We start from the raw sequence: 23,423 nt of genomic DNA on the forward strand, positions 1-23,423 counted from the left end.
GAAACTCCTTCAGTACGTGTTGCGGTTACACCCCTCCTCACTACTTCTCTGATCCCCCAATTTACCAGCTTAGCAGGCACAGGAAGGTTCTCTGAGAGGAAAGCCTCACCCTACTTCAGACATCGTATGGGGAAAGTAAATTCACAGTCACTGTCTGTCTAGCCGCCTCTAGTCCATTCTAACTGGAGACCTGTCACTTCCCTTCACTGCTGTTCAAATGCATATTGTTTGAAATCTTAAAGTATTCAAACCATTTAATGACAATGGTTAACGAGTTAAGCATCTTTGCTTCAATTTCCCAAACAGGCTTCACTGAAAGGCCCCAACAGCATCAAAGGACCGTTTTAACCAGGTCATCCGTTCGAAAGCTCTGGAGAGTCGAGAGAAAACATACAATGACCCCCACCTCCCCCACAGTCATTATATAGAAAGGAGAGGGCGCGCCCCTGCCCCCCGCGGGCCCCTTTTGTGCTGTTCCTGCCAACGCAGCATCCCTCCTGCTATATATAGGCGGCCCGCGCCAGGGCCCACACACCCCACAGCAGCACCCCACCACCGCCTGCACCAGCCATGGGCAAGGTGAGCCCAGGGCGCCCCGGGCCCGGGGAGGGAGCTGCCCCGAGGACGCCCCTGGGCCCTGCTCAGGCCTCTGAGCCCTGACCCTGGGAGCCTTGTCTTGCAGATCACCTTCTACGAGGACCGCGGCTTCCAGGGCCGCCACTACGAGTGCAGCAGCGACCACTCCAACCTGCAGCCCTACTTCAGCCGCTGCAACTCGGTGCGCGTGGACAGCGGCTGCTGGATGCTCTATGAGCAACCCAACTTCGCGGGCTGCCAGTACTTCCTGCGGCGCGGGGACTACCCCGACTACCAGCAGTGGATGGGCTTCAGCGACTCCATCCGCTCCTGCCGCCTCATCCCCCACGTGAGTCCTCCGGGGCGGGCTCCCTCCTGGGCCCTGAGCTAGACGCGGTCGCTGTGTTCTCTTGACTTCGGAACCTCTCCACGCTCCCCTTCCACCAGAGGCGGGCGAGGTGCAAAGCTTCTCCCTGGATCCTTTTATTTCGCTTCATTCAATCAGGTTCACTTGGACATACAAGGCTTTGGGGACCAATGGGCAATGCCTCCGGTCTTAGTCTTTCTGGCCTTGTTTCTCACCTGCATCACCTGTGAAATGGGCGGATAAGACTAGCTCAGTTACGGAGTTGTGAGGAGGTACTTTTCTTTCAACCTGCCAAGGAATGGGCCGCCTAGATCTCTCTCCCAGGCCTCCTGCAGAGCCCACTGTTTCCTGAAATGAAGCTTCAACACAGGCATTCTCTAGCATGGAAAACGTGTGCTTCCTGCGAGGGTTGGAATCTCCCAGGGTTCCAGTCTCCTCCTAGCACTTTGGTTTTTCTCACAAAAGACGGGACAAGCACCCCACTCGGCCATTGTTCTAAAGGTTTCACATGCTTGGTCAGTGCAGGCCTCTTCGTGGTCCTGATCTTGAACTTCCATGACCGGCATCTTTAGAGCTGAGTCCCAATCATTACACTGCTCTTGCTCGCCAGCTTCTCAGGGCGACGGTGGGGGGTCGGGGAGGTGGGGGGGCTGAGGCTGTTGGAGAAGCTGCCTGGGGCTGTCTTTCTGAATTGATGCCCAGCTCCTGTGAGATAAGCAATCTGACTTCCTTTCCCTTGAATGTCTTCTAATGCCTTTTGCCAGATATTTCTCAGAGACTTTTGTTTGTGTGCGCGCGCATTAGGGTCTCCTGCCACTGTGACAAAACTGCAGATCGATGTATTTGCCTTTATGTGGGTGTTGGGGAACCTAAACGGGACTGGCACATTTTACTAGTCATTTCCGCAGTCCTAGGAATACAGTTAATGTTTTATTGCAATGTCTACTTAATTTATGCCACGCGAGGAAAGCTTTAGATCACCATAAAACAAACAAAAAAACAAATACGTAAAAACTGTTGCTTAAACATAATAGAGAGAAAGGCCAGTCTATAGATAGAGACACCAGAACTTTCCAGGAAGCAGGATCATCTCAGGGGAGGGTGGACCGTGTCCTCAGCGTGTGCTCAGATGAGTTTCAGTGTATTATCCTCCGAACTGTATACGCAGTGGTGCTGGTATTGGCAGTCCCTTTTAACTTGGCTTCCTTAGGTATAGAAAAGATGGCAAAAAATAAATAAATGCCCATTCCCCAGGGGAGCATGTGACGACTGCTAAAATCAGGTCATGTCGTCTGACTTCCCTGTCTGCTGCCCCCACAGTCCAGCTCGCACAGGATCAGGATCTACGAGAGGGAGGACTACCGAGGCCAGATGGTGGAGCTCACGGAGGACTGCGCCTCTCTCCAGGACCGCTTCCACTTCAGCGACTTCCACTCCTTCCACGTGATGGAGGGCTACTGGGTCCTCTATGAGCTGCCCAACTACCGCGGCCGGCAGTACCTGCTGCGGCCCGGGGAGTACAGGCGCTACCACGACTGGGGCGCCGTCAATGCCAGGGCGGGCTCCCTGAGGAGAATCATGGATTTCTATTGAGACATGTTGACCCTACCGTTTTCTCTATCTGGGCGCTAATAAAATATTTCCTGTGTGTTTCATGCAATGGCGGAGTCTGTTGTTGCTTTTTGTTTTGTCCTTGGAGGGGCTCGGCCACATTACGGCGAGGAGTGACGTGGATTTTCTTAGACATAGCAGAGGGTGGCATGGGCCAAGCCACGGTGAGCGCAGCCTCTGGGCCAGAGTGCCTGGGTCCCAGCCACTTACTAGCTATAGGTGGTAAGACAAGGCATTTATAGTGTTTTGTGCCTGTTTCCTTTTCCTTTTTTTGTTTTTTAACTTCATCTTGGTTGCTTTATTTTGTATTTTTAAAGTTCCCAGAAGCTTTACAATATCTGCTTCCCCTCATGTTGATCATGAAGGCTTTATGGTAAGATGATGAAAATTTTATCATATTAATTAGGTATACTCAAAAACAATGGATAATTTACAAACAAATAATCCTAGTTGAGAACATTTTTGCAAAATAAATATTCTAGTACCCATCTGAATTTATCAATCCTAAAATTAGACTTTAAAAAAAAAACAAAAGAAAAACAAACATATTTAACACTGAGAAGCCTAGGAGAGGAGAGCTGTTGGCAAGCTAGAAAGAGCTTTGTGTGTGGATGGTAATGTGAGAGAAAGCAAAAGGAAGAAAACACATGTTGAACCGACATCTAAATATGTCTGTTAGATTTCCTTTGTCATGAATTTCTACTAAGTGAACAACTTGGCAAACTGGTAGTTTCTCAATTTTTCTAAAAATTTTTTATTATTATTTATTTATTTGAGAGCGACAGACAGAGAAAGAGGCAGATAGAAAGAAAGAATGGGTGCAACAGGGCCTCCAGCCACTGCTAACAAACTCCAGATGTGTGCACCCTCTTGTGCATCTGGCTAACGTGGGTCCTGGGGAATTGGGCCTCGAACTGGGGACCTTAGGCTTCACAGGCAAGCATTTAACCACTAACCCATCTCTCCAGCCCAGTTTTTCAATTTTTATGTTTATATTTTAAATTTTTATTGACAATTTCCTTAATTATAGACAAGAACCCATGGTCATTTCCTCCCTCACACTTTCCCCTTCGCAACTTTACTCTCCATCATACCCTTCCCCTTCTCAATCAGTCTCTCTTTTATTTTGATGTCATCATCTTTTCCTCCTATTATGATGGTCTTGTGTAGGAAGTGTCAGGCAGTGAGAGGTCATGGATATCCAAGCCATTTTCTGTCTGCAAGAGTGCATTCTAATGAGTCCTACCCTTCCTTTTGCTGTTACATTCTTTCCGCAATGGACCCTGAGCTTTGGAAGGTGTGATAGAGATGTTTCAGTGCTGAGCACTCCTCTGTCACTTCTCAGCATTATGGTGCCTTTTGAGTCACTGCTATCTGAGAAGAGAAGCTTCTCTAACCAAAAGTGAGAGTTGAAATAATATATGAGTATGAATATAAAGAGAAGTGCTTGCTGTGCAGTTTGGTGAGTATAATATATGCATTTAGCAAGACACCAGCAGGCATTATAGCCCTAGGGCTCATGACCCCTCTTCCCCTCATCATAGGTTTTCAGTACCAGGCATGTATTCCCTCCTGTGGAGCGGGCCTCCAGTCCAATTAGAGAGCAGTGGGTTTCTCCCATAACAGACATGCCACTATTGCACCTGTTGGCTCATTTGTCCTGGCTGGCCAGACTTAAGACTTGGAATGTCTAGTGTTGTTTATCTCCACTGATGACTTCTCTCTCTGCCATTGAACTGCATGCAGCACAGCTTATTCCAGCTTTCTGTCAGCTGGTCTACAGGGAGGAGGTTTCAGCTGAGCTCCAGCAAGATTTCTCAATGACCTTGCAGCCCAAGGATGTGGTCTTCAGCAACAAAATTTCATAGTTAAACTAGTAACACCTTGATTAAAGGAACTAAATTCTGGAGCTAGAATATTTAAGAAAGGAAAACATTGAGAGGAAAAATAATGGCAGTATTTTTTTAAGTCTCTCTAAAGTGAATAGCAAGTAAGTCACTGTTTATGTTAAGGCAGAATATCAAATTTTAGAAAAGTAAGATATGTAGAACATATCAAAGGCAAAAATAAAAATTCTAAGTGGTCTGAAACTTAAAAAAATATTGTCCTCAATTAATTGTTAATTTGTAAAGTAGCTCAATATGTATTTTCAAGCATCCATTACAGGATACATTAGAATTATTTATGCTTTTATTTATACTTTTACTATAATCTGTATGTACTTTGGGGTGGCTCTTTCAATAACATCAGTAGAAGCCGCATAGAGTAACAACAGATGGCCAAACATGATGTCTCATACCTGTAACTCCAGTTCTCAGGCAAGAGAATCGGAAATTCAATGTGGAAACTTACATGGAAAGCTTGAGGCCAGCCTGAGCTACATAGTAAAACTCTATCTCAATTTTTTTTAATGACAGAATTGAAATGAGAATAGAGTGAAAATGGATAAAGGACAGGAGGACAATGAAACTGGGTAATAATAAAAAGCATGATTGTTAAGGCTTCCTCACTAATGTCACAAATTATGTATTTTGACTTAATGTCAGTGTGCTGCTTGAAGGGGCCAGGAAATGAGAAGACTATCCCACTGGTTGCTGGGGACTCCTAAGGAACTTGTTCGCTCCTGAGCTAAGGGATAGCTATGCTGACCTCAATGCCTACTCTGCTTTCTTTCTTTCAGGAATATTTCTGAAGAGTTCTCAAGGTCCAAAGAACAAAGAACTGAGATCACATAGATTAAGAGAATAATCTATGAGCATGTTATTTATTTTTATTTATTTATCTGACAGAGAAAGAAGGGGAGAGAGAGAATGGGCATACTAGGGCTTTTAGCAATGGCAAATGAACTCCAGACATGTGCACCCCCTTGTACATCTGACTAATGTGGGTTCTGGGGAATTGAACGTAGGTCCTTTGGCTTTGCAGACAAATGCCTTAACCACTAAGCCATCCCTCCAGCTCAAGCACGTTAGTTTTAATACACAGTATGGCCTTTTAAAAATTCTTTTTTAAAAAAAAAGATTTTTATTTATTTATTTGAGAGAGAAAGAGGCAGATAGAGAGAGAGAGAATGGGCACGCCAGGGCTTCCAGCCACTGCAAACGAACTCCAGATGCATGTGCTCCCTTGTGCATCTGGCTAACGTAGGTCCTGGGGAATCGAGCCTCAAACCAGGGTCCTTAGGTTTCACAAGCTAGTGCTTAACCACTAAGCCATATCTACAGCCCAAAAATTCTTATATGCACAGGCATGGTGGTGTATGCCTTTAATCCCAGCACTAGGGGGAGGCAAAGGTAGGAGGATCACCATGAGTTCAAGGCCACCCTGAGACTACATAGTGAATTCCAGGTCAGCCTGGGCTAGAGTGAGACACTACCTTGAAAAAAAAAATCTCACACAGTCTAATTTTTTTGCTCTAACCATCACAAGGGGCTCTGAGAAATTTTAACCTTAAACCTCCCTTCGTCTTCCAACTTCTAAAGTCTTATCTACAATGTTGTTTAAGACTACACATCACACAGCATGGTCAAGAGTTTCATGAACAGATGCACTCACTTTATGTACTTGGAAAACAGTATTTTATTCTCAGAAATCTTTCGTAGAGATTTTAAGTGCATAGTTTTATCACTAATTCAGAATTATTCTCAAACCAAATATACTCTAAGACACCAAAGTACTAATTCATTAAGATGGTACACTTTGACAATGTGAAAAGTTACATTAAGAAAAGCAAGCATATGTTTATAGACTCACAACTCAAATTGCTATCATTCTCACAAAGTATCATTCATTATGAAATGTGGGAAGATCTCTAACTATACATGACACTCGTGACCAAAGGACCACAACTGTGGAAGATAAAAAGAACATGTATTAAGTACAGAAAGCTGCTGCCAGACTGCTTTTTCAAACTTTAAAAAAACTTAAACGACCATCATGTTTTGGAGGGAAGGGAATGAATATAAATTAGGAGACTGTTCATGTAGAAAACATTTTTGATTCAGATATTTTAAACAGATGACTTTAGATGTTTATTTTATATGATAAATGGCCAGTTATAATAAAGTATTTTTCTTCATCACAGAATATTAAGGATGTACATAATTCAGGGAAGGAAAGATCTATAATTTTTTTTCTTTGGTTTTTTGAGGTAGTGTTTCACTCTAGTCTGGGCTGACCTGGAATTCACTCTGTATTCTCAGGGTGGCCTTGAACTCATGGCAATCCTCCTACCTCTGCATCCTGAGAGCTAGAATTAAAGGTATGCGCCACCACATCCATCTTTCTATAAACTTTTATTTTTGCATCAACACTAATTCTCATAAAAAGGCTCTCCAAAATCTTGAGTAGAATTATCATGCTCAGCAATGAAGTGTTCGAGTTCTTCCACACACCCCTCACCTATTTCATGTAAATTCTGCTTCAGTGACATCTGTATCGATTTTTCCAGTGAAGGATCATTGTCAATCAACATCCTTGCCACCATCTGGAAAGTCTCACATTCTTGTCAATAAACCTGTTTAGTCTCTTTGGGTTTTGATGCTATTGCTTTACAGCGACTGACTAGTCAGCTGACTGTCTTCAAACAACTCCATGCCATCCACTGTGTTTATATCAGGTTCTCCTGTCTGGTCAGGGAACGAGGGTGCCATGGATTCCATCTCAAACCTGGAAATTTCAGGCAAATTCAAATTATTTTCATCTGACTTTTCTAGTTTTTCCAGCAGCCCATTTGCTCACATCCTCAGTAAATTCCTTCTCAGTTAGCCTGCTTGATTAATCCAACACCTTTGATGAAGCAACTGCTGGAGAACTTGAGGGGGAAGTGTCTCTGGATGTTTTCAAAGACTGGATGGGTCTCTCCTTACTTCTATGCTTATTTCTCTGCTGGGGTTAGATCTGCTGTGCAGGGAATCCTTCTGACCTACAGGTCTCTGTAGCCAGGCTGTCAGTTTATAGAATGATCATTTCTGATCCATCTATACCAGATCCATCTCCTCTGTGAGGTGGACTGCTTCTTTGATCAGTGAGTTGAAGATCAATGATAGCAACACCTTCTAGGATAGTTGGTAAATACAGATTCCAAGCTAGGCATGGTGGCACATGCCTTTAGTCCCAATACTCAGGAGGCTGAGGTAGGAGGATGTCTACGTTTGGGGCCAGCCTGGGCTACAGAATAAGTTACAGGTCGGCATGAGCTAGAGTTAGACCCTGCCTGGGGAGAAGGGGAGGAGTGACAGATTCCTAGCTTCCCACCCTCTGTTAATTGCTATGCGCAGTAAACTTGAGAGCCATAGTACTAAATTTGTTTTTACAATAGTTGCATTCAAAAGATGCACACACAGTGCTCTGCCCTGGAAAATGACAGTGACTAGAACAGGGTCCTCCGTACACATGCACACCACCTCACAGTCTGACAAGAAGGCAGAGGATCCAGCGTAACTTGTGAAATAACCAGTGGCAGACCAGAAGCAGGTACATGCAGCAGCCTCTGGGGATACAGAGGGAGGCACCTAAGACATTGGGTACCTCTGAGGTACTCTAAAGGCAGCTATCTTCACCTCTAGCAAGACTAGAATATTCCTAGAATGATCAGAGAATCGTGTAAAACTATCAATGACATTGCTCCAAGACGACCTGGTCAAGTGCCGAACATTTTCTAGGAGAAAGAATCGAAACAGAGCCACCCCCGGCAGCACAAACAAGGATGCAGAACTGCACGGTGCACCTGCAGGTGGACTGCTGGGCTTGCCTCTCCCTCATACCTTGTGTTGGCAGACAAGCACCCGGGCTCGGTTGCCCCAGACACAGACTATGAACCAGGGATTCCCCGTGAGGCAGAGTTACTAGGAAATTGGGGCGCAAAACAGAGAGGAGGAAGGCGACTCAGCCCATCTCCTGAGAGCACTGGAGCATAAATCACAGAGTCTTGCCTGCCCATCCTCTGTCCCCTGCCAATGGGAGGAAAGACGAGCATCGCTGGGAACTTTTCACTGTCCTTCACAAGGCAAGTAGCAACGGTCAAGACGGCAGAGGCTGGGATCTGGGTACTCAAAGCTGCCGAGGCCGGTCAAACCAGAGATGCACGGTTCTGCAGACCAGGGTGAAAATGAGTGGCTGAAGGGAGAGTAACATGCCACTTCCTCACCTCACATAAGAGGATAAAACAGTACTTCAAGTTCACGCGAGTATTAGGGGCCCGTCAAGGGAAAATGGTCCACTGTATCGTGTGTGAAGCACTGAACGAATTCAGCCTTTGTACCAAAATAGAAAGTTTGCCAAGTCCAGTACAAGACAGCAGTAAGCTTAGCACTGATTAGACTACTACCTATGCCAAGTAAAACTGTGCTGAGAGGAGTCTCCAACTGGAAGAAGTGCTTAGGTAGTTAGGGTGAGTTTTCTTTCTTTCTTAATCTTATTATTATTATTATTATTATTTTACTTATTTGAGAGAGAGAGAGAATAGCTGCACCAGGGCCTCTTGCCACTGCAAACAAACTCCAGATGCATGCATTACTTTGTGCATCGGGCTTTACCTGGGTCCTGGGAAATAGAATCTCAGCCATCAGGCTTTGTAAGCAAATGCTTTTAACTGACCTGCCATCTCTTTAGCCCCCCCCCCAACCCCCCGCCGTAAACAATTTCTTGCACGCAATTCCCCCCATGCAAATGAGTACATTCCCGATTGGCTAATGTACTGCTCTGCGAGGTTAGTGTGTGAGTCCTGGTGTGATCTCCAGTTGGGTAATCACATACAACTGAGGGTCATGCAAGTAAATGCAATCCTAGTCAAAGAATAAGGGTCATGGGGCATTTTGGACTACAACTCTGGGGTGTCAGGCTACAGCATCCCACAGCTAGTAGTTTGAGGGAGGTGAGTAGCAGCCAGATTGTGAACATACTTGCAAAGTCTAGTCAACAGAAACACGACATGGATGGAATGTGGATGTGAGAAGAGGTTTGAGATAACTCACTGAAATAATAGAGCTGCGGGCTGAGCGGGTTTGGGCCGAAAATCAAGTACCATGTTTTGGACAGGAAGACTGTGAGATGTTCGTGAATAGCCAAGTGAAGTTTTAAACCAGGCAACTGGTTATACTGGCATGGAGTTCAAGAATGAGGCACGGAGGAGGTGTGGCAGCACACGCTGTCATCCCAGCGCTCAGGAGGCCCGCAGGAGTCCTGCCGGTTCGTGTGTGCTGGAGGACTATGCTTGCAAGTCACCAATGAGAAATAGCGTTGAAAATCCTTTTGGATAAGTCCCAGAGGGAGTGTGGGTAGGCGTGGCCCAGCTTTAAGGATGAGGTGAAGAAGAATGTATAGGTCAACAGGAATAACCCAATATAATTAGAGAAATTAAATAAAATTGTTGTCTTATATCGTTTTTTTAAAAAAATTTATTTATCCCATTATACTAGCAAGTACTGCCTACCGACTCATCAAGGAATTTTGTTTGTTTGTTTGTTTTTCAAGGTAGGGTCTCACTCTAGCCCGCGCTGACCTGGAACTCACTATGTAGTTCTAGGGTGGCCTCAAACTCACCGCGATCCTCCTACCTCTGCCTCTTGAGTATGGGATTAAAGGAGTGAGCCCCTTAAAATAAAATAAATATTACGCCCAGCCTGGAATATTTTATTTATTTTTTTAAACTTTTTTACTGACAACTTTCATAATTATAGACAATAAGCCATGATAATCCCCTCCCCTACTTTCTCCTCTCCATCACGCTCCATCATATCCCCGACCTCTCTTGATTAATCTCTCATTTATTTTGATGTCATCATCTTTTCCTCCTATTATGAGGGTCTTGTCAAGGAATTTAAAAAAAAAATTTTTTTTGTTCATTTTTTTTTATTTATTTATTTGAGAGCGACAGACACAGAGAGAAAGACAGATGGAGGGAGAGAGAGAGAATGGGCACGCCAGGGCTTCCAGCCACTGTAAACGAACTCCAGACGCATGCGCCCCCTTGCGCATCTGGCTAACGTGGGACCTGGGGAACCGAGCCTCGAACCGGGGTCCTTAGGCTTCACAGGCAAGCACTTAACCGCTAAGCCATCTCTCCACCCCAAAAATTTTTAAATTTATTTGCAAGCAGAGAGAGATAGAAGAAAAAGAGAAGGAGGTAATAGGCATGCTAGGGCCTCCAGCTGCTGCAAATGAATTCTAGATGCATGTGCCACTGTTCATCTGGCTTTATGAGGGTACTGAGGAATTGAACCTGGGTCATTAGGCTTTGCAGGCAATTTCTTAACCACTAAGCAATCTCTCCAAACCCTCAACAAGGAAATTTTGAAAACTGTAATCAATACTAAAAAAAAAATACCATGATGTGTATGCACTTATGTATAGAATTAAGAGATTATGCCTTTTGGGACACTGAGAGACTAAATGGACAACTTTTTAAAAAGATGTTGCCCCCCCCCCATTTTAGAGAAAAACGTTACTCTGGAGAAGGGAGCCACCTAGTGTTCTTCAGAAAGAACGTTGGAAAGTTAGCCTGAGTGCTTATTTAGCCAATGTGTTATTTTAAAATATGCACTTCATAGCTCTGTGATGCATGGTATACACTTCATGAGAGGCATGACAACTAAATGGAAGCAAACCAGAGCCAGTGGGCCCTTTTTAGTGGGAAGGGCAGCATGTCTTCTTCCCTCAAGTTTCATATTCTGACAGCTTCACATCCTGCTTATGAAGCTTGAGTTCGTGGGTAAAATAGATCCAATGTCCTCCAGATAGTGCCTCCATTGCCCTTCAAGCTCCCTCTGGTTATAGACACGTAAGGAATTCCTCATCCCGTTCATCTTAAGACATCTTGGATCAATCTAAAGTCCTCCAGAGATAATGAGCAGGCACCGTGTGGTTCCTCCTTTATATTGGAAAGCCACCTTCTTGACCCCTTTAAGAACCAGGCTCAGCATCTTCAGGCTGCTCTGAGGAGTTCCTCCCAGTGACCTCCCCCCACCTCCCAGCAGATACTGGTCTTGAATGTTAGAACTGACAAGGACTGGTACAGCTCACACAAACTTAGCTTCTGTTCTTATACTCTTTGGTTTACGGTATGCATCCCAGAGAAACCCTACTACCTATTCACATAGATGGAAAATGCTGACAAGAAACCCAGACCCCCAAAGCCCTTTGTGCATCAACCAGACCCCAGCTTTGAAGCTTACCCTCTTCCACTTATCCCCTTTGTGACTACCTCCCTGGGAGACAATATAAACCCCACTTTGCCCTCTCTTTTCTCATGAAAGTAAACCAGACCCTTCTCAGCCAAGTCACCTCATCAGATGCTTCGTGAATGTCTCTCCACTCCCCACGTTCTAGACTTTTCTCCCAGGCTTTCATGTCCTGTCATTTGCTTTTTCCCTCCTACTTTGTAGTATACCCTTGCTGTTCAGGGTTCTTCCTCTGTCTAATATTTATCTCATCTGGCCTCACTTTTCTACTTGGCCTCACTCTTCATAATAAGCTTCTACTCATGGCTCATATCTTTGCATTTAAAAGGCATCAGAGCCATGGGGCCTGGTAGCACAGGTCTGTAAACTCAAGGTCAAGGCTTGCCTGGGCTACAGAAAGTGCAAAGCCAGCCTGAGCAACTTAGTGAGGCCCTGGCTCACTTATTTATTTATTAATTTATTTGGTTTTTCAAGGTAGGGTTTCATTCTAGCCCAGGCTAACATGGAATTCACTATGTAGTCTCAGGGTGGCCTCTAACTCATGGCTATCCTTCTACCTCTGCCTCCCGAGTGCTGGGATTAAAGGCGTGTGCCACCACGCCTGGCTTCTGGCTCACTTTTTTAAAAAGTAAATTAACTAAAAGCCGTACATTCAGGAGGCCCTAGGCTCCATCCTCAGTGAGGAGTAAGAGGAGGTGCGGGGTAAATAACAGCACAAACAAAAACAACATCAACAAACTCAACAGAAACCCAGAAATGATCATCACAATCTTTAAAAAACTTCAGTTGTCATGGTTACAGTTTCTCATAACCATGAAACTGGTTTTCTGTTGGAAGGACTGCTCCAGAGCCAGCTTGGGGAATCAAACTTGGATACTTATTTTCTCATGGGTTGGCTGTGAAACGTCAGAGAAGCAGTAAATCTCCTCTAAGGGTAATATGTCCATTTGCCTAGTGAGAGTAAGGATCGAAGCTCCTCAGAGATTGAAAGATATGCAAACAATATGTGGCACTGTGAAAAGCTTGGCATATCATAGTCCATTAAATATTAACTATTAATATGATGTATTATTACATTTTTATTATCCTAACAATTGTATTTTGTACTTAATGTATTATAAATAATTATCATGCAGTCCAAAGTTCAGTAGAAGGTATCTTAGGTATGAACCAGTTTAGCCAAAAATAATAAAATGTGTATTTGTAGGTCAATGTGCTCAGAATGCAAAAAAATGAGACTACTTTTCTTCAAACTCATCAAGAAAATTGCTCAGTGCTAGGCAATACACTGCAAAGGAATGATCAAGAAAAAAATCCTACTTTCTAAAGATGACACTTAGGATCGTGACAGGCCTAAAAACTGTCACCTTTGAGTGCCTAAAGACAGTGAGACTGGTCAGACTGGAGAAGAAAAAATTAGTGTTCTTCTGTACTTAAAAGACTCCCATGTGAAAAGAGTCTTGACTGATTTCCTCTGTGAGCACAGGATAGAATTAATAACAAGGAGAATCATGTGGAGAGGCCAATGTGGATTCAACATCTAAAAACATAAAACTTCCCAGGAACTAGAAGTAGTCCGCTATGTAATGGGCTGCTGCTCTCCACACCAATGAACATTAGTGAACACCAAAAAAAAAAAAAAAAAAAAAAAAGACAGAAATTGTGCCACAAGTGTTTAGCTTGCTCAAACAGTATATTCTTTCTGTTAGAGCAAACTAACCAGACAGGGTGGTATTAGGAACCAATATGGTCAAGGTGCAGCCCAGTCAGAATGCACACCAGTGTTTGTGCCCTGAGTCTGAATTGGGGTCCCAGGAGAATGAGTTGGGTGGCCCTCAAGGCTCAAGACAAGGGCAATTTGCCAGCCAAACTGAGAGCGTTTCAGTACTTTTACATCCAGATGCACAGAGGCAGCCCTGGGATTGCACAGTGAAATTTAGTTCAGGGACTAGGTGTCAGAGAATGCTGCAGGTGGGCAGGGAGAAGTCAGTTCTGAGGGAATGGTGAGGTGGAGGTGTCCTGCATGATTCCTGTAGGCTCCCAGCACAGAGTTAACAAGGGCCGAGTCTTGATAACAGCTTGCTGGCTGTCCCTCCTCTCTTGGCCTAGCATGTGATCGTATGAGCCCACACCTTGGCTACCAGTAAGAAAAGAACAGACGGACACACTGCTGTGTTTTCCAGTTGAATACGAGTTTATAGAACACCAACTTCAGATGAGATCACTGAGTGTAACAGAGCTAGACAAAAATAAGCCCACACTATTACCGGGTGACAGATGACACAGGAAGATATAATGGTAGGCGGGGATAGATAAATGATAGATGATAGAGAGATGGCAAACACTGGATGGAGATGTAGATAGATATACATAGGCAACAGATAAATCCAAGATAGATAAACGGTACATGATGCACAGACAAGTATTTATTTGTGTGTGTGCATGTGTGGGTCAGGTTGTGTGTATATGCGGGTGCAATCTATGCACATGTATGTTCTTGCAACGCCCCATTTGCTGGATTGTGGAAGGGGGAGGGGATTGCCTGTGGTGGCAGGCGCAGAGCATCTGGTGTCCAGCTCCATCACTCTTTTGCCAGTTCTCATTTTGCTCTGAAGTCTCTTGCTGATACCTAAGCTTGCTGGGCAGTTCTCTAGTTTCTGTTCCCCTCTGCAGGACTGAGTTTCCAAGCAGTCATGGATATCCCCAGCTGCTTATTTGGAATCCAGAGATTCAGTGTCAGCGCCCCCTTCAGGCCCTTATGCTTGGGAGGGAAGCACCCGTAACTGCTCAGCCGGTCCCATAGACACATATTGATACCTGTTTACACGTGAGTTAGAATACTCATGCTTTGGAGCTGTGTCCCCTGAGGGAACCTAGACACAGTGACATTCGGTGAACATACTTAGCACCTAGATCGTGGCCTCTAGATATTATTCTCCAGTAAAAGGAACCAGGGCTCCTAAGAGAAGTAGTCAATTCCAGGGCTGGAGCAGAGAAAATAATGGGTCTGGAGCATCTTAAGTAATCAGAGAGTAAGATAAAATTTAGGAAAAAAAATTTTTTTTAAATAAGGAAAGAGTGTAGGGAAGACAGACATACATTGCTGCTGCTGCTGAAAGCAGAAACAAGTTAAACTGCTTTAGCTCCGCTTGTCCAGGGCTGGTGAGGGTTGAGTGTGACTGTTCCCCTACAGGAAACTTTTGTACAAAATGGTGCCATTGTGGGGCAGTGCCTCTTCTTTATTTTTTTTTTTCTCCTCGTCAGAGCTATGGAATCTTAATACTGTGGTTTGCTCAAACAAACTAAAAATTCTCCATGATCATGATCACTTAGACAAAAACTGGCTGGCAGTCTTCAGATCATTCTCCATGGGGTTGGATCTATCACACAAGAAAATGTTAGAATTCGTTTAGCATCTGGAATCTATTTCCAGCTCTGCAAAGGCTGCTTGTTGGCAGTGTGTAATCTAACCTCACACCAGGAGTAAGGGATGAACAGCTGCTGAAGATTCTACAGTAGCTGTGGAAACCTGTCCTGCAGCTCCTACCATGTTCCTTCTCACCACACAGCCCACAATAATCCACAACAAGTCCCTTTCCCGTGTGCTAGGCACAGTGATAAACTTCTTATGCCCATTTGAGTGTGCAGTCAATATGGTTTCACAACAATATGAGTTAGGTTCTAGAAGCTTCTCCACAGAATGCAAGTTCAGAAGTCAAAGGATGAATCCAGTAAATACACACAGGAGAGGCAGAATCCATATTTGAAGACACATTTCTCTGACTGGCATATCACTACTAAGTTACACAGCCTCTGTGTGAGTAAGGACACACAGAATAGAGGAAGGTGGAGGATGGGGCTGTGTATATTTCTCCCTGGAACATGGCACTTTTAGCAATTATTTATTGAAAACTATAATCTCATTCAAAGCAAGAAGAGTAACTGGAGAAGCGTGAAAAGTTCATTTTCTAGTGATCTGGAGGCCACAAACAGTGGGACAGGATCTCTCAAATTCAAAAGTAAAAGTCGGCTAGGAGATGGCTCAGTTAGGAAAGTATTTACCTCATTAATACAAAGTGCTGCATTCAATGACCAGTACCACGTACAATGCCTGGCATGGTAGTGTGCATGTGTAATTTCAGCACTGGGGATCTGGAGACAGGAGGATTCCTGGACTTCACTGGCCACTAGTATTATCTAATTGATGAGCTTCAGGCCAATAAGAGAGCCTATCTCAAAAAGAGATGGATGGAGCTGGGTGTGGTGGTACACGCCTTTAATCCCAGCACTCGGGAGGCAATAGTAGGAAGATCGCCATGAGTTCGAGGCCACCCTGAGATTACATAGTGAATTCCAGGTCAGCCTGGACTAGAGTGAAACCCTACCTCAAAAAAAAGAACAAGCAGCAGCAGAAGAAGAGATGGATGGCATACCTGAGGAAGAACACCTGAGGTTGTCTTCTGGCCTCCACACACATGTGTACACACATGCATATGCACCTGCATAACACACACACACACACACACACATTTTAGTAGACACTGTCAGGTCACTGGGATGGACTTCCAAACCAGGCATAGTTATGGAGGAAGGAATATTTACTGAAGTTTACAGATCCAGGGGAAGTTCCATAATGGCAGAAGAAGCTGGCCCACTTTTATAGGTCCAAGCAGAGAGAGAAAAAAACCACAAGCTACCATCAGCACCATGAGCAAGCACACGTAGGAACTCCAGGCAAAGCTCCAGCACTTTGCCTGACTTTAGACAGGAACTCCAAATCCACCCCCACACCTTCGGGCTGGACCCTAGGATCCACCCACAGTGACACCTCCTCTAGCCAGGTGGCTGCAAATCTAAACTTTAATAAATTTTGAATATCCTAAGTACTTGGGATCATCTATTCAAACTACTACATTCTACCCTTGACCCCCAATCGATTCACAATTATCTCACATTGTTTATTATCAAATCCAAAGGTCTTCACAGTCTTTACCAACTTAAGATAGTTCCAAAGTCCTAAATCTAATCTGAGATTTAAGGTTGTCTCTTGGCTGGGCATCCTGTAAAATCAAACAGGTTTTATGCTTTCAACATAAAAAAGGAATAGATCAAATACTTTCAGCCTGTTATAAAGACATAACAGGGAGAGACTGGAACAATGCAAGCTCAACAACCATCAAGCTCAAACTTCTGCAGTCCAAGTCCAGTATCATAACCAATGATCAACAGTCCCCAGATATTCCAATTCCGCCCTTCTAGCTGGGCTGAGTAGCCAGGGAAAACTTCCATCCCTAGCCAACAGCCTCCATGGTAGCCCTTGTCTTGGTATATCCAAAACATCTTTAGGTCTCCATGCAAACCATGGTCCATCTTTCAATGGCTTTGTTGGCCTCAGGGTCTTCACACCCTGCTTTTATGTCTGATCTCAGCAGTGGCAACTGAAACCATTTTTCATGTTTCTGAAATCAATGCCAGGTGTATAAGATACAGCCATATTTTTAATTTCAGGGAAGAAATAAGTCATAACCTTGAGAAGCACAGCTTTTTTTTTTCTCCAGTAAACTCTTTTCCAAAAGAGTTTGTATTTATTTTTTTTTCTGGTTTATTTTTATTTATTTATTTGAAAGTGACAGAGGGAGAGAGAGAGAGAGAAAATGGTCACACCAGGGCTTCCAGCCACTGCAAACAAACTCCAGATGCGTGCGCCCCCTTGTGCATCTGGCTAACGTGGGTCCTGGGGAATCGAGCCTTGAACCGGGGTCCTTAGGCTTCACAGGCAAGCGCTTAACTACTAAGCCATCTCTCCAGCCCAAGAGTTTGTATTTTTATCATAGTCCCCCCCCCCCCCACCCAGGCATCCTTTCCAATGTTTCAATGTAAAGTAGTTGGGCCATCTTCCTTCAAAATGTTAATGCTATTTGACAATAGCAGCTTTAGCAACCAGTCTCTGTGCCAGTAAATTTTAAACTTGTTTGATTTTTCCAACTTAAAATCTTGAATCTCTCAGTCCCATATCTTTAGCCAAGCACATCAGTCCATTACACATCTAACCTTGATCAAATTCTTTGGGCCTGGGAAGCAGAACTCAGTCAGATCTTATGCTAGTAGCCCAGTTCCAACAAGTTTTCTGTAGTCTTTCCTTTCCCTTAGAAAGTTTGTAATTTAAGCCTCCAAGTTCATAAGCCAAGTCTCCAAATATAATTTTCTCTGTACTTAGCATTTTAAAACTCTCACAAAAATAGTCCACAAAATTTGGCTTAAAGCTCCAGAAGGCATCTTCAGTTGTAAGTACCAAGTCCATGTTCATTTTTCAAAAACAATAATTCCAAAAGACCAAAATCCACATGGTCAGATTTATTTCAGCCACACCCCACTCCACATACCACTGTAGTAGACAGCCTCAGGTCACTGGGAGGAACTTATAAACCAGTCATAGTTAAGGAGGAAGGAATATTTATTGAAGTTTACAGATCCAGGGGAAGTTCCATAATGGCAGAAGAAGCTGGCACACGTTCATAGGTCCAAGCAGAGAAAGAAAAAGCCATAAGCCACCAGAAGTGTCATAGGCCAGCACATGTAGAAACTCCAGACAAAGCTCAGGTACTTTGCATATCATTAGACTGGAATTCTAAATCCACCTCCACACCTGTGAGCATATGATTAAGTAGGCAGATGTTATGTTATGTTATGTTAATTACCACACTTTATTCACTCTTCACACGTGTTAATTAGGTCAAGTTCCCTATTTTCCTATCCTCTCAATGTAGCCTAGCCCTGAAGCAGCTCACCTGCCAGGACACTTGGCCTGTGGGTGGGGTTTGGGCCAGCCATTCTTCTTCTTCCCCGCTTCCTCTTCTCCGCATCCATCAGCTAGCTTAGACTGGGGGTTCCCACAGGTGGCTTGAGTCCTGTGGCAGGTATCAATGTGGAGTCTGCCTCTCTGGGTTTTTATACTCTTTTTCTGACTTTTTATACTCTTTTCCTCCAGTCCTTATCCATAGTTCTGATAACCACTTATCAGGCAACTGGCTGTGGCCATGATCTCTGGTTGCCATGATGATGTCATCATTGCTAGGCAAGTGCCTCATTTTATCTACACTAAATAGTTTAGTAACCGGTGCTCCTAACAACACCTTAGGGCTGCACCCTAGGATCCACTCACAGTGACACCTCCTCTTGCCAGGTGGCTACAGATCCAAATTACAAACTTTAATAAAATCCTAAATATACTAGGGGCCATCTATTCAAACTACCCTCCCACACACATGCATACACACATAATAAAAAAGAAAAAGAAAAAGAAAGCTACTTGGGGAAAATTCAAGTTCATCATACTCAAGAAGACACCCTGGGAGTCAAGAGTAGTGACGCACACCTTTAATCCCAGCACCTGGGAGACAGAGGTAGGAGGAGTTCCATGAGTTTGAGACCAGCCCTACCTTGAAAAACAAAACAAAACAAAGACACCCCAATATAGCTTTTGTCATCTTTAAGAAAGTGGTGTGCAAGACAATCAAAAATGTGGTTAGTAAGCCAGGCATGGTGATTCATGCCTTTAATCCCAGCACTCGGGAGGCAGAGATAGGAGGATCACCATGAGTTCGAGGCCACCCTGAGACTACATAGTGAATTCCAAGTCAGCCTGGGCTAGAATGAAACTCTACCTCGAAAAAAACAAAACAAAAATGTGGTTAGTGAGGTCTCTTAGTCTAAGGGACATTCTTGCAATATAGTTTTAGTCTTGGACTGGTCCTTACAAGACAGGCCTGCCTGTACCCGAGAAGAAATGAGATTGATAAACCATAACTTGCATCCCTAGGGCACAGTACCACTGGGTCTTGGCAAGATCTTTGAATAATGATGATAATGTGTGAAAGTTAAACAGGGAAAAGAATGAAAACATAGCTGGTAGTGAGAAACTCAAATAAGTTTCTCTCATTCATGAAACACTGAGGATACATCCCATGGCTTCTGTTGGAGAACACAGACAACTTGTTGGTCACTGACTTGACAAGAAAAAAAAAAGAAAGCATAGGATTATGCCAGTATCACCTACTGGCTCATAAGGAGTAGGTCTGTCACTGCTCCTTTTGAGGTAGGAATGAGCTCATGCCTGTGAGAGTTAGCCATGGTCACTCTTTAAGAGACAGAGATTTAAAAGGAAGAAAATGATTTATACCCTCCTGGGCATTATACATTTTGCAATTAATACTTGTAATGGAGACTTTAAATGTTTCAAACTCCAAGCTGAGAGAATGTGTGCTATGAATAAATAACCTTGAAGCCCTGCCCCAACTCAGCTGTGCCCTGATCTGCAGTCAGATACATTCTAAAACCAGTCCTCGGGTAAAATCTCCCCTTGAACATATAGCTTTCTGTATGTCCTCAGTCACATAGCCCAGAAGTTCAACCCACCAATAATATGAAAAAACTTAGGGTGATGTCAGACTGCCTGCCAAACAGCTTAGAAAAATCTCAGACCTAGGGCTGGAGAAATGGCTCAATGGTTAAAGTATTTGCCTGTAAAGCCTAGTGACCTGAGTTTAATTCTCAGTACCCATGCAAAGCCAGATGCACAAAACGGCACGTGTATCTGGAGTTCATTTTCAGTGGCTGGAGGCCTTTTAATCCCATCACTTAGAAGGCCAAGGTAGGAGGATCACTGTGAGTTCAAGGTTAGCCTATCTCCACGTGTGCTTAAGCTACAGCTTAAGGCCCTACCTCAAGAAAAAAATAAATAAAAGGCTACACTGTCAGTAGACAACTTTTAGGGAGAATCGTAAACGTCACTGAGTTCCAAGTTGTCGTTAGTGTTGAAGGAAACAGCAACACAACCATAGCAGCGGAGCCTCGCAGCGAGTCAGTCAATCAAGCGACAGCAGGGAGTGTTCGTGGGCCAGGCCAGGAGTCAGGGCCACACGAGGACTGAACTGCTCCTGAAGTCCATGCTCTGTCCCAGGAACCCAGGGAAGCAGTTGTAGCCAGTGGAGAAAAACATCATTCCCCCTAGTGAGGCCAGCAGACCAGTGGGCAGGAGTAGCTTAACGCTACATAGGGATCTGAAATACTATTTATTTCTATTGTACTGAGAACCGTGACTATAACACGTGTTGGCAGTAAAGGCTCCCACCTCTGAGCAATGAGGTTCTTGATATCTTATCTAGCAAACTTTCTCTCTGGCTTGACGTAAGGCAGCGCCTCTAGGTGACAAGTATGCTGGAGGCGGAGTGGGCTTCGGCGGGGAAGGACAAAGAATAATAGGACAGCCAGACCCAATGCGGGGTGGTACTCTGGCCAAGAGGTGCAGTGATGGCCCTTTTCATTTAAGTCCTTTCAGCAAAGGTTCACTGAGCACATTTTATGTCCCAGGAGCTGTCATTGATTAAGTGGCTGGAGGCCCTGTGCAACCAGAGCACACTTACTTGTGGCATCACGGGATCAGGCCCTGGGAATGCGAACAGGAACGAGGTGAGGCCTCTCCTTTTAAAAGCTCGGAGCTGGCAGAGAACCAGACCCACAAGAAGTGTTAACTGTAGGAGCTGAGAATGTGAAGGGCTGTGGAGATACAGGAGAAGCGATATATGGGGGAGGATTTTCCATCCTATCGCAGGCTGATAGTGAAGATGAGTTGTAAATTCTGCACAAAAAGTTAACAAAGGAGCAACTAGAAGGACATTGCTGGCACCATAACAAGCCGGGGCTGCGCATGGGCACAGCAGGCAGTGTGGAAGCCGGCATGGCCGCAGCAGAGAAGACACAGAGAGGGGAATGCGAGCAGGGCACCATGGAAGGCTTTCAGTGACTTGATGCAGTGGGGTCTGTGTTTCCGAAGGAAAAGCCGGAAATCCAGGGAGCCCCAGGGGTGTGGGCAGAGAACTGAGCCAACTCCAGAGGGATTTGCCCAACAAGCAAAGGCGGCTGGCCATGACTCCTTGCTCCCATCCTGAGGAAACAGGGTGTCACAGTCAGCTTTCTGTGGCTGAGAGAAGTTCCAAACCAGGCAAAGTTTCTGGGAGGAATGGGACTTATTGAAGCTTACAGATTTGGGGGTAGTTCCAGAATGGTTTGAGAAGATGGCCCCTCTCACAGGTCCAGATGGACAAACAGCTCTAGCAGCCCCATAAGCAAGCGCTCTCCAGGAGCCCCAGGCAGAGCTCAAGCACAAGGCATACCTCTAGCTTAGAACTCAGATCCGCCCCCAAACACACCTTAGGGATGGACCCTTAAGATCCACCCACAGTGACACCTCCTCCAGCCAGGGCTGGAAATCTAAATTCCAACCTTTAGTAAACTCCTGATCAACTGGTCTCAGGCATTCAAACTACCACACCAGGCCTAGACCTGGTGGCCAGCTTTCACTTGCCTAGAAATCTATAACCACATTCAGCTGCTAAACATCTACTCCCACTATGCTTTCTACTATTGCTTGCATGCCTTCAAATCATCATGTACAGCAAGCAAAACTTCCTCAGTTAAATTTCTGCATCATTAGAAATAAAAGAGATTTAAAATCCAAACAGTGTAGTTTGGTAATTAATCTCTGGAGTCTTTATTGGTTTTTCAATAACCAACCAGGAGACCATCGGGCAAGCTAGATAACCTCCCTGTGGCCCATTATCCAAGCCACCAGCATGGTTCCTGTGATGGGTAGTGCTTGTAGCATTAAGCATGTAGCACAGGACCTGACAAGAACTCAGTGCATTCAAGCTTCTGTTGTCATTGTTGTTATGACTATTGTACCATTATGAACAATGCATGCTGCGTATTGTCCAGTCCATGTATTAGTCTCAATTTCACAGAGAACAATTGCATTTTTTTAAATTTTATTTTTATTTATTTATTTGGGAAAGGGAATGTGGTGGTTTGATTCAGGTGCCCCCATAAACTTAGGTGTTCTGAATGCTAGGTTCCCAGCTGATGCATATTTGGGAATTAATGCCTCCTGGAGGGAGTGTATTGTTGGGGGCGGGCTTATGGGTATTAAAGCCAGTTTCCCCTTGCCAGTGTTTGGCACACCCTCCTGTTGCTGTGTTCCATCTTATGTTGGCCAGGGGGTGATGTCCACCCTCTGCTCATGCCATCATTTTTCCCTGCCATCGTGAAGCTTCCCCTCGAGCCTGTAAGCCAAAATAAAACTCTTTTTCCCAGAAGCTGCTCTTGGTTAGGTGATTTCTACCAGCAATGCGAACCGGACTGCAACAGGGAAACAGGGAGAGAGAGAGAGAGAGAGAGAAAGAGAGAGAGAAAGAGAGAGAGAGAGAGAGAATGGGTGCACCAGGGCCTCCAGCTACTGCAAATGAACTCCAGATGCATGTGCCACCTTGTGCATCTGGATTACATGGGTACTGGGGAATTGAACCGAGGTCCTTTGGCTTTGCAGACAAGTGCCTTAACCGCTAAGCCCATCTCTCCAGCCCTACAATTGCATTTTTAAACTTTTTTTTTTTTTTTTTTTTTTTAAGGCAGAGGCTCACTCTAGTGCAGGCTGACCTGGAACTCACTCTGTATTCCCAGGCTGGCCTTGAATTCACAGTGATCCTTTTACCTCTGCCTTCCAAGTGCTGGGATTAAAGGTGTGCACTACCACACCTACCTAGAATTGTATTTTTATTTAGGTTCAAAGCGTCACAAATAATCACTTTGATTTGTGCACATGTGTGGTGGTGGTGGTAGTGTGTGTATGTGTGTAG

General features: G+C 44.5%; 1 protein-coding gene and 1 pseudogene across 2 annotated transcripts; one reads left to right on the plus strand and one right to left on the minus strand.

Moving 5' to 3' along the window:
• The first annotated feature begins 479 nt into the window (after positions 1-479).
• Positions 480-2,603, plus strand: LOC101606939 (gamma-crystallin E). Of its 2 annotated transcripts, none has more exons than XM_004653536.2 (3): positions 480-579; positions 683-925; positions 2,264-2,603. In XM_004653536.2, the coding sequence occupies exons 1-3, from the start codon at positions 571-573 to the stop codon at positions 2,534-2,536; spliced, it is 525 nt and encodes a 174-aa protein (XP_004653593.1). In that variant the 5' UTR covers positions 480-570; the 3' UTR covers positions 2,537-2,603. The 2 variants fall into 2 exon arrangements, with proteins under 2 accessions (XP_004653593.1, XP_045003880.1); XM_045147945.1 differs by having other exon boundaries at positions 683-909; positions 2,245-2,603.
• A 4,263-nt stretch (positions 2,604-6,866) lies between these two features.
• On the minus strand, positions 6,867-21,471 carry LOC101608195 (annotated as a pseudogene).
• Positions 21,472-23,423: the final 1,952 nt, after the last annotated feature.

Source organism: Jaculus jaculus, chromosome 4, assembly GCF_020740685.1.
Source record: "Jaculus jaculus isolate mJacJac1 chromosome 4, mJacJac1.mat.Y.cur, whole genome shotgun sequence".
NCBI lineage: Eukaryota > Metazoa > Chordata > Mammalia > Rodentia > Dipodidae > Jaculus > Jaculus jaculus.

Excerpts from the sequence above, each read along its gene's own strand:
- LOC101606939 (XM_045147945.1), top strand. Across the intron at positions 910-2,244 it reads AGCGACTCCATCCGCTCCTG|CTGTCTGCTGCCCCCACAGT; the intron begins CCGCCTCATCCC and ends CGTCTGACTTCC.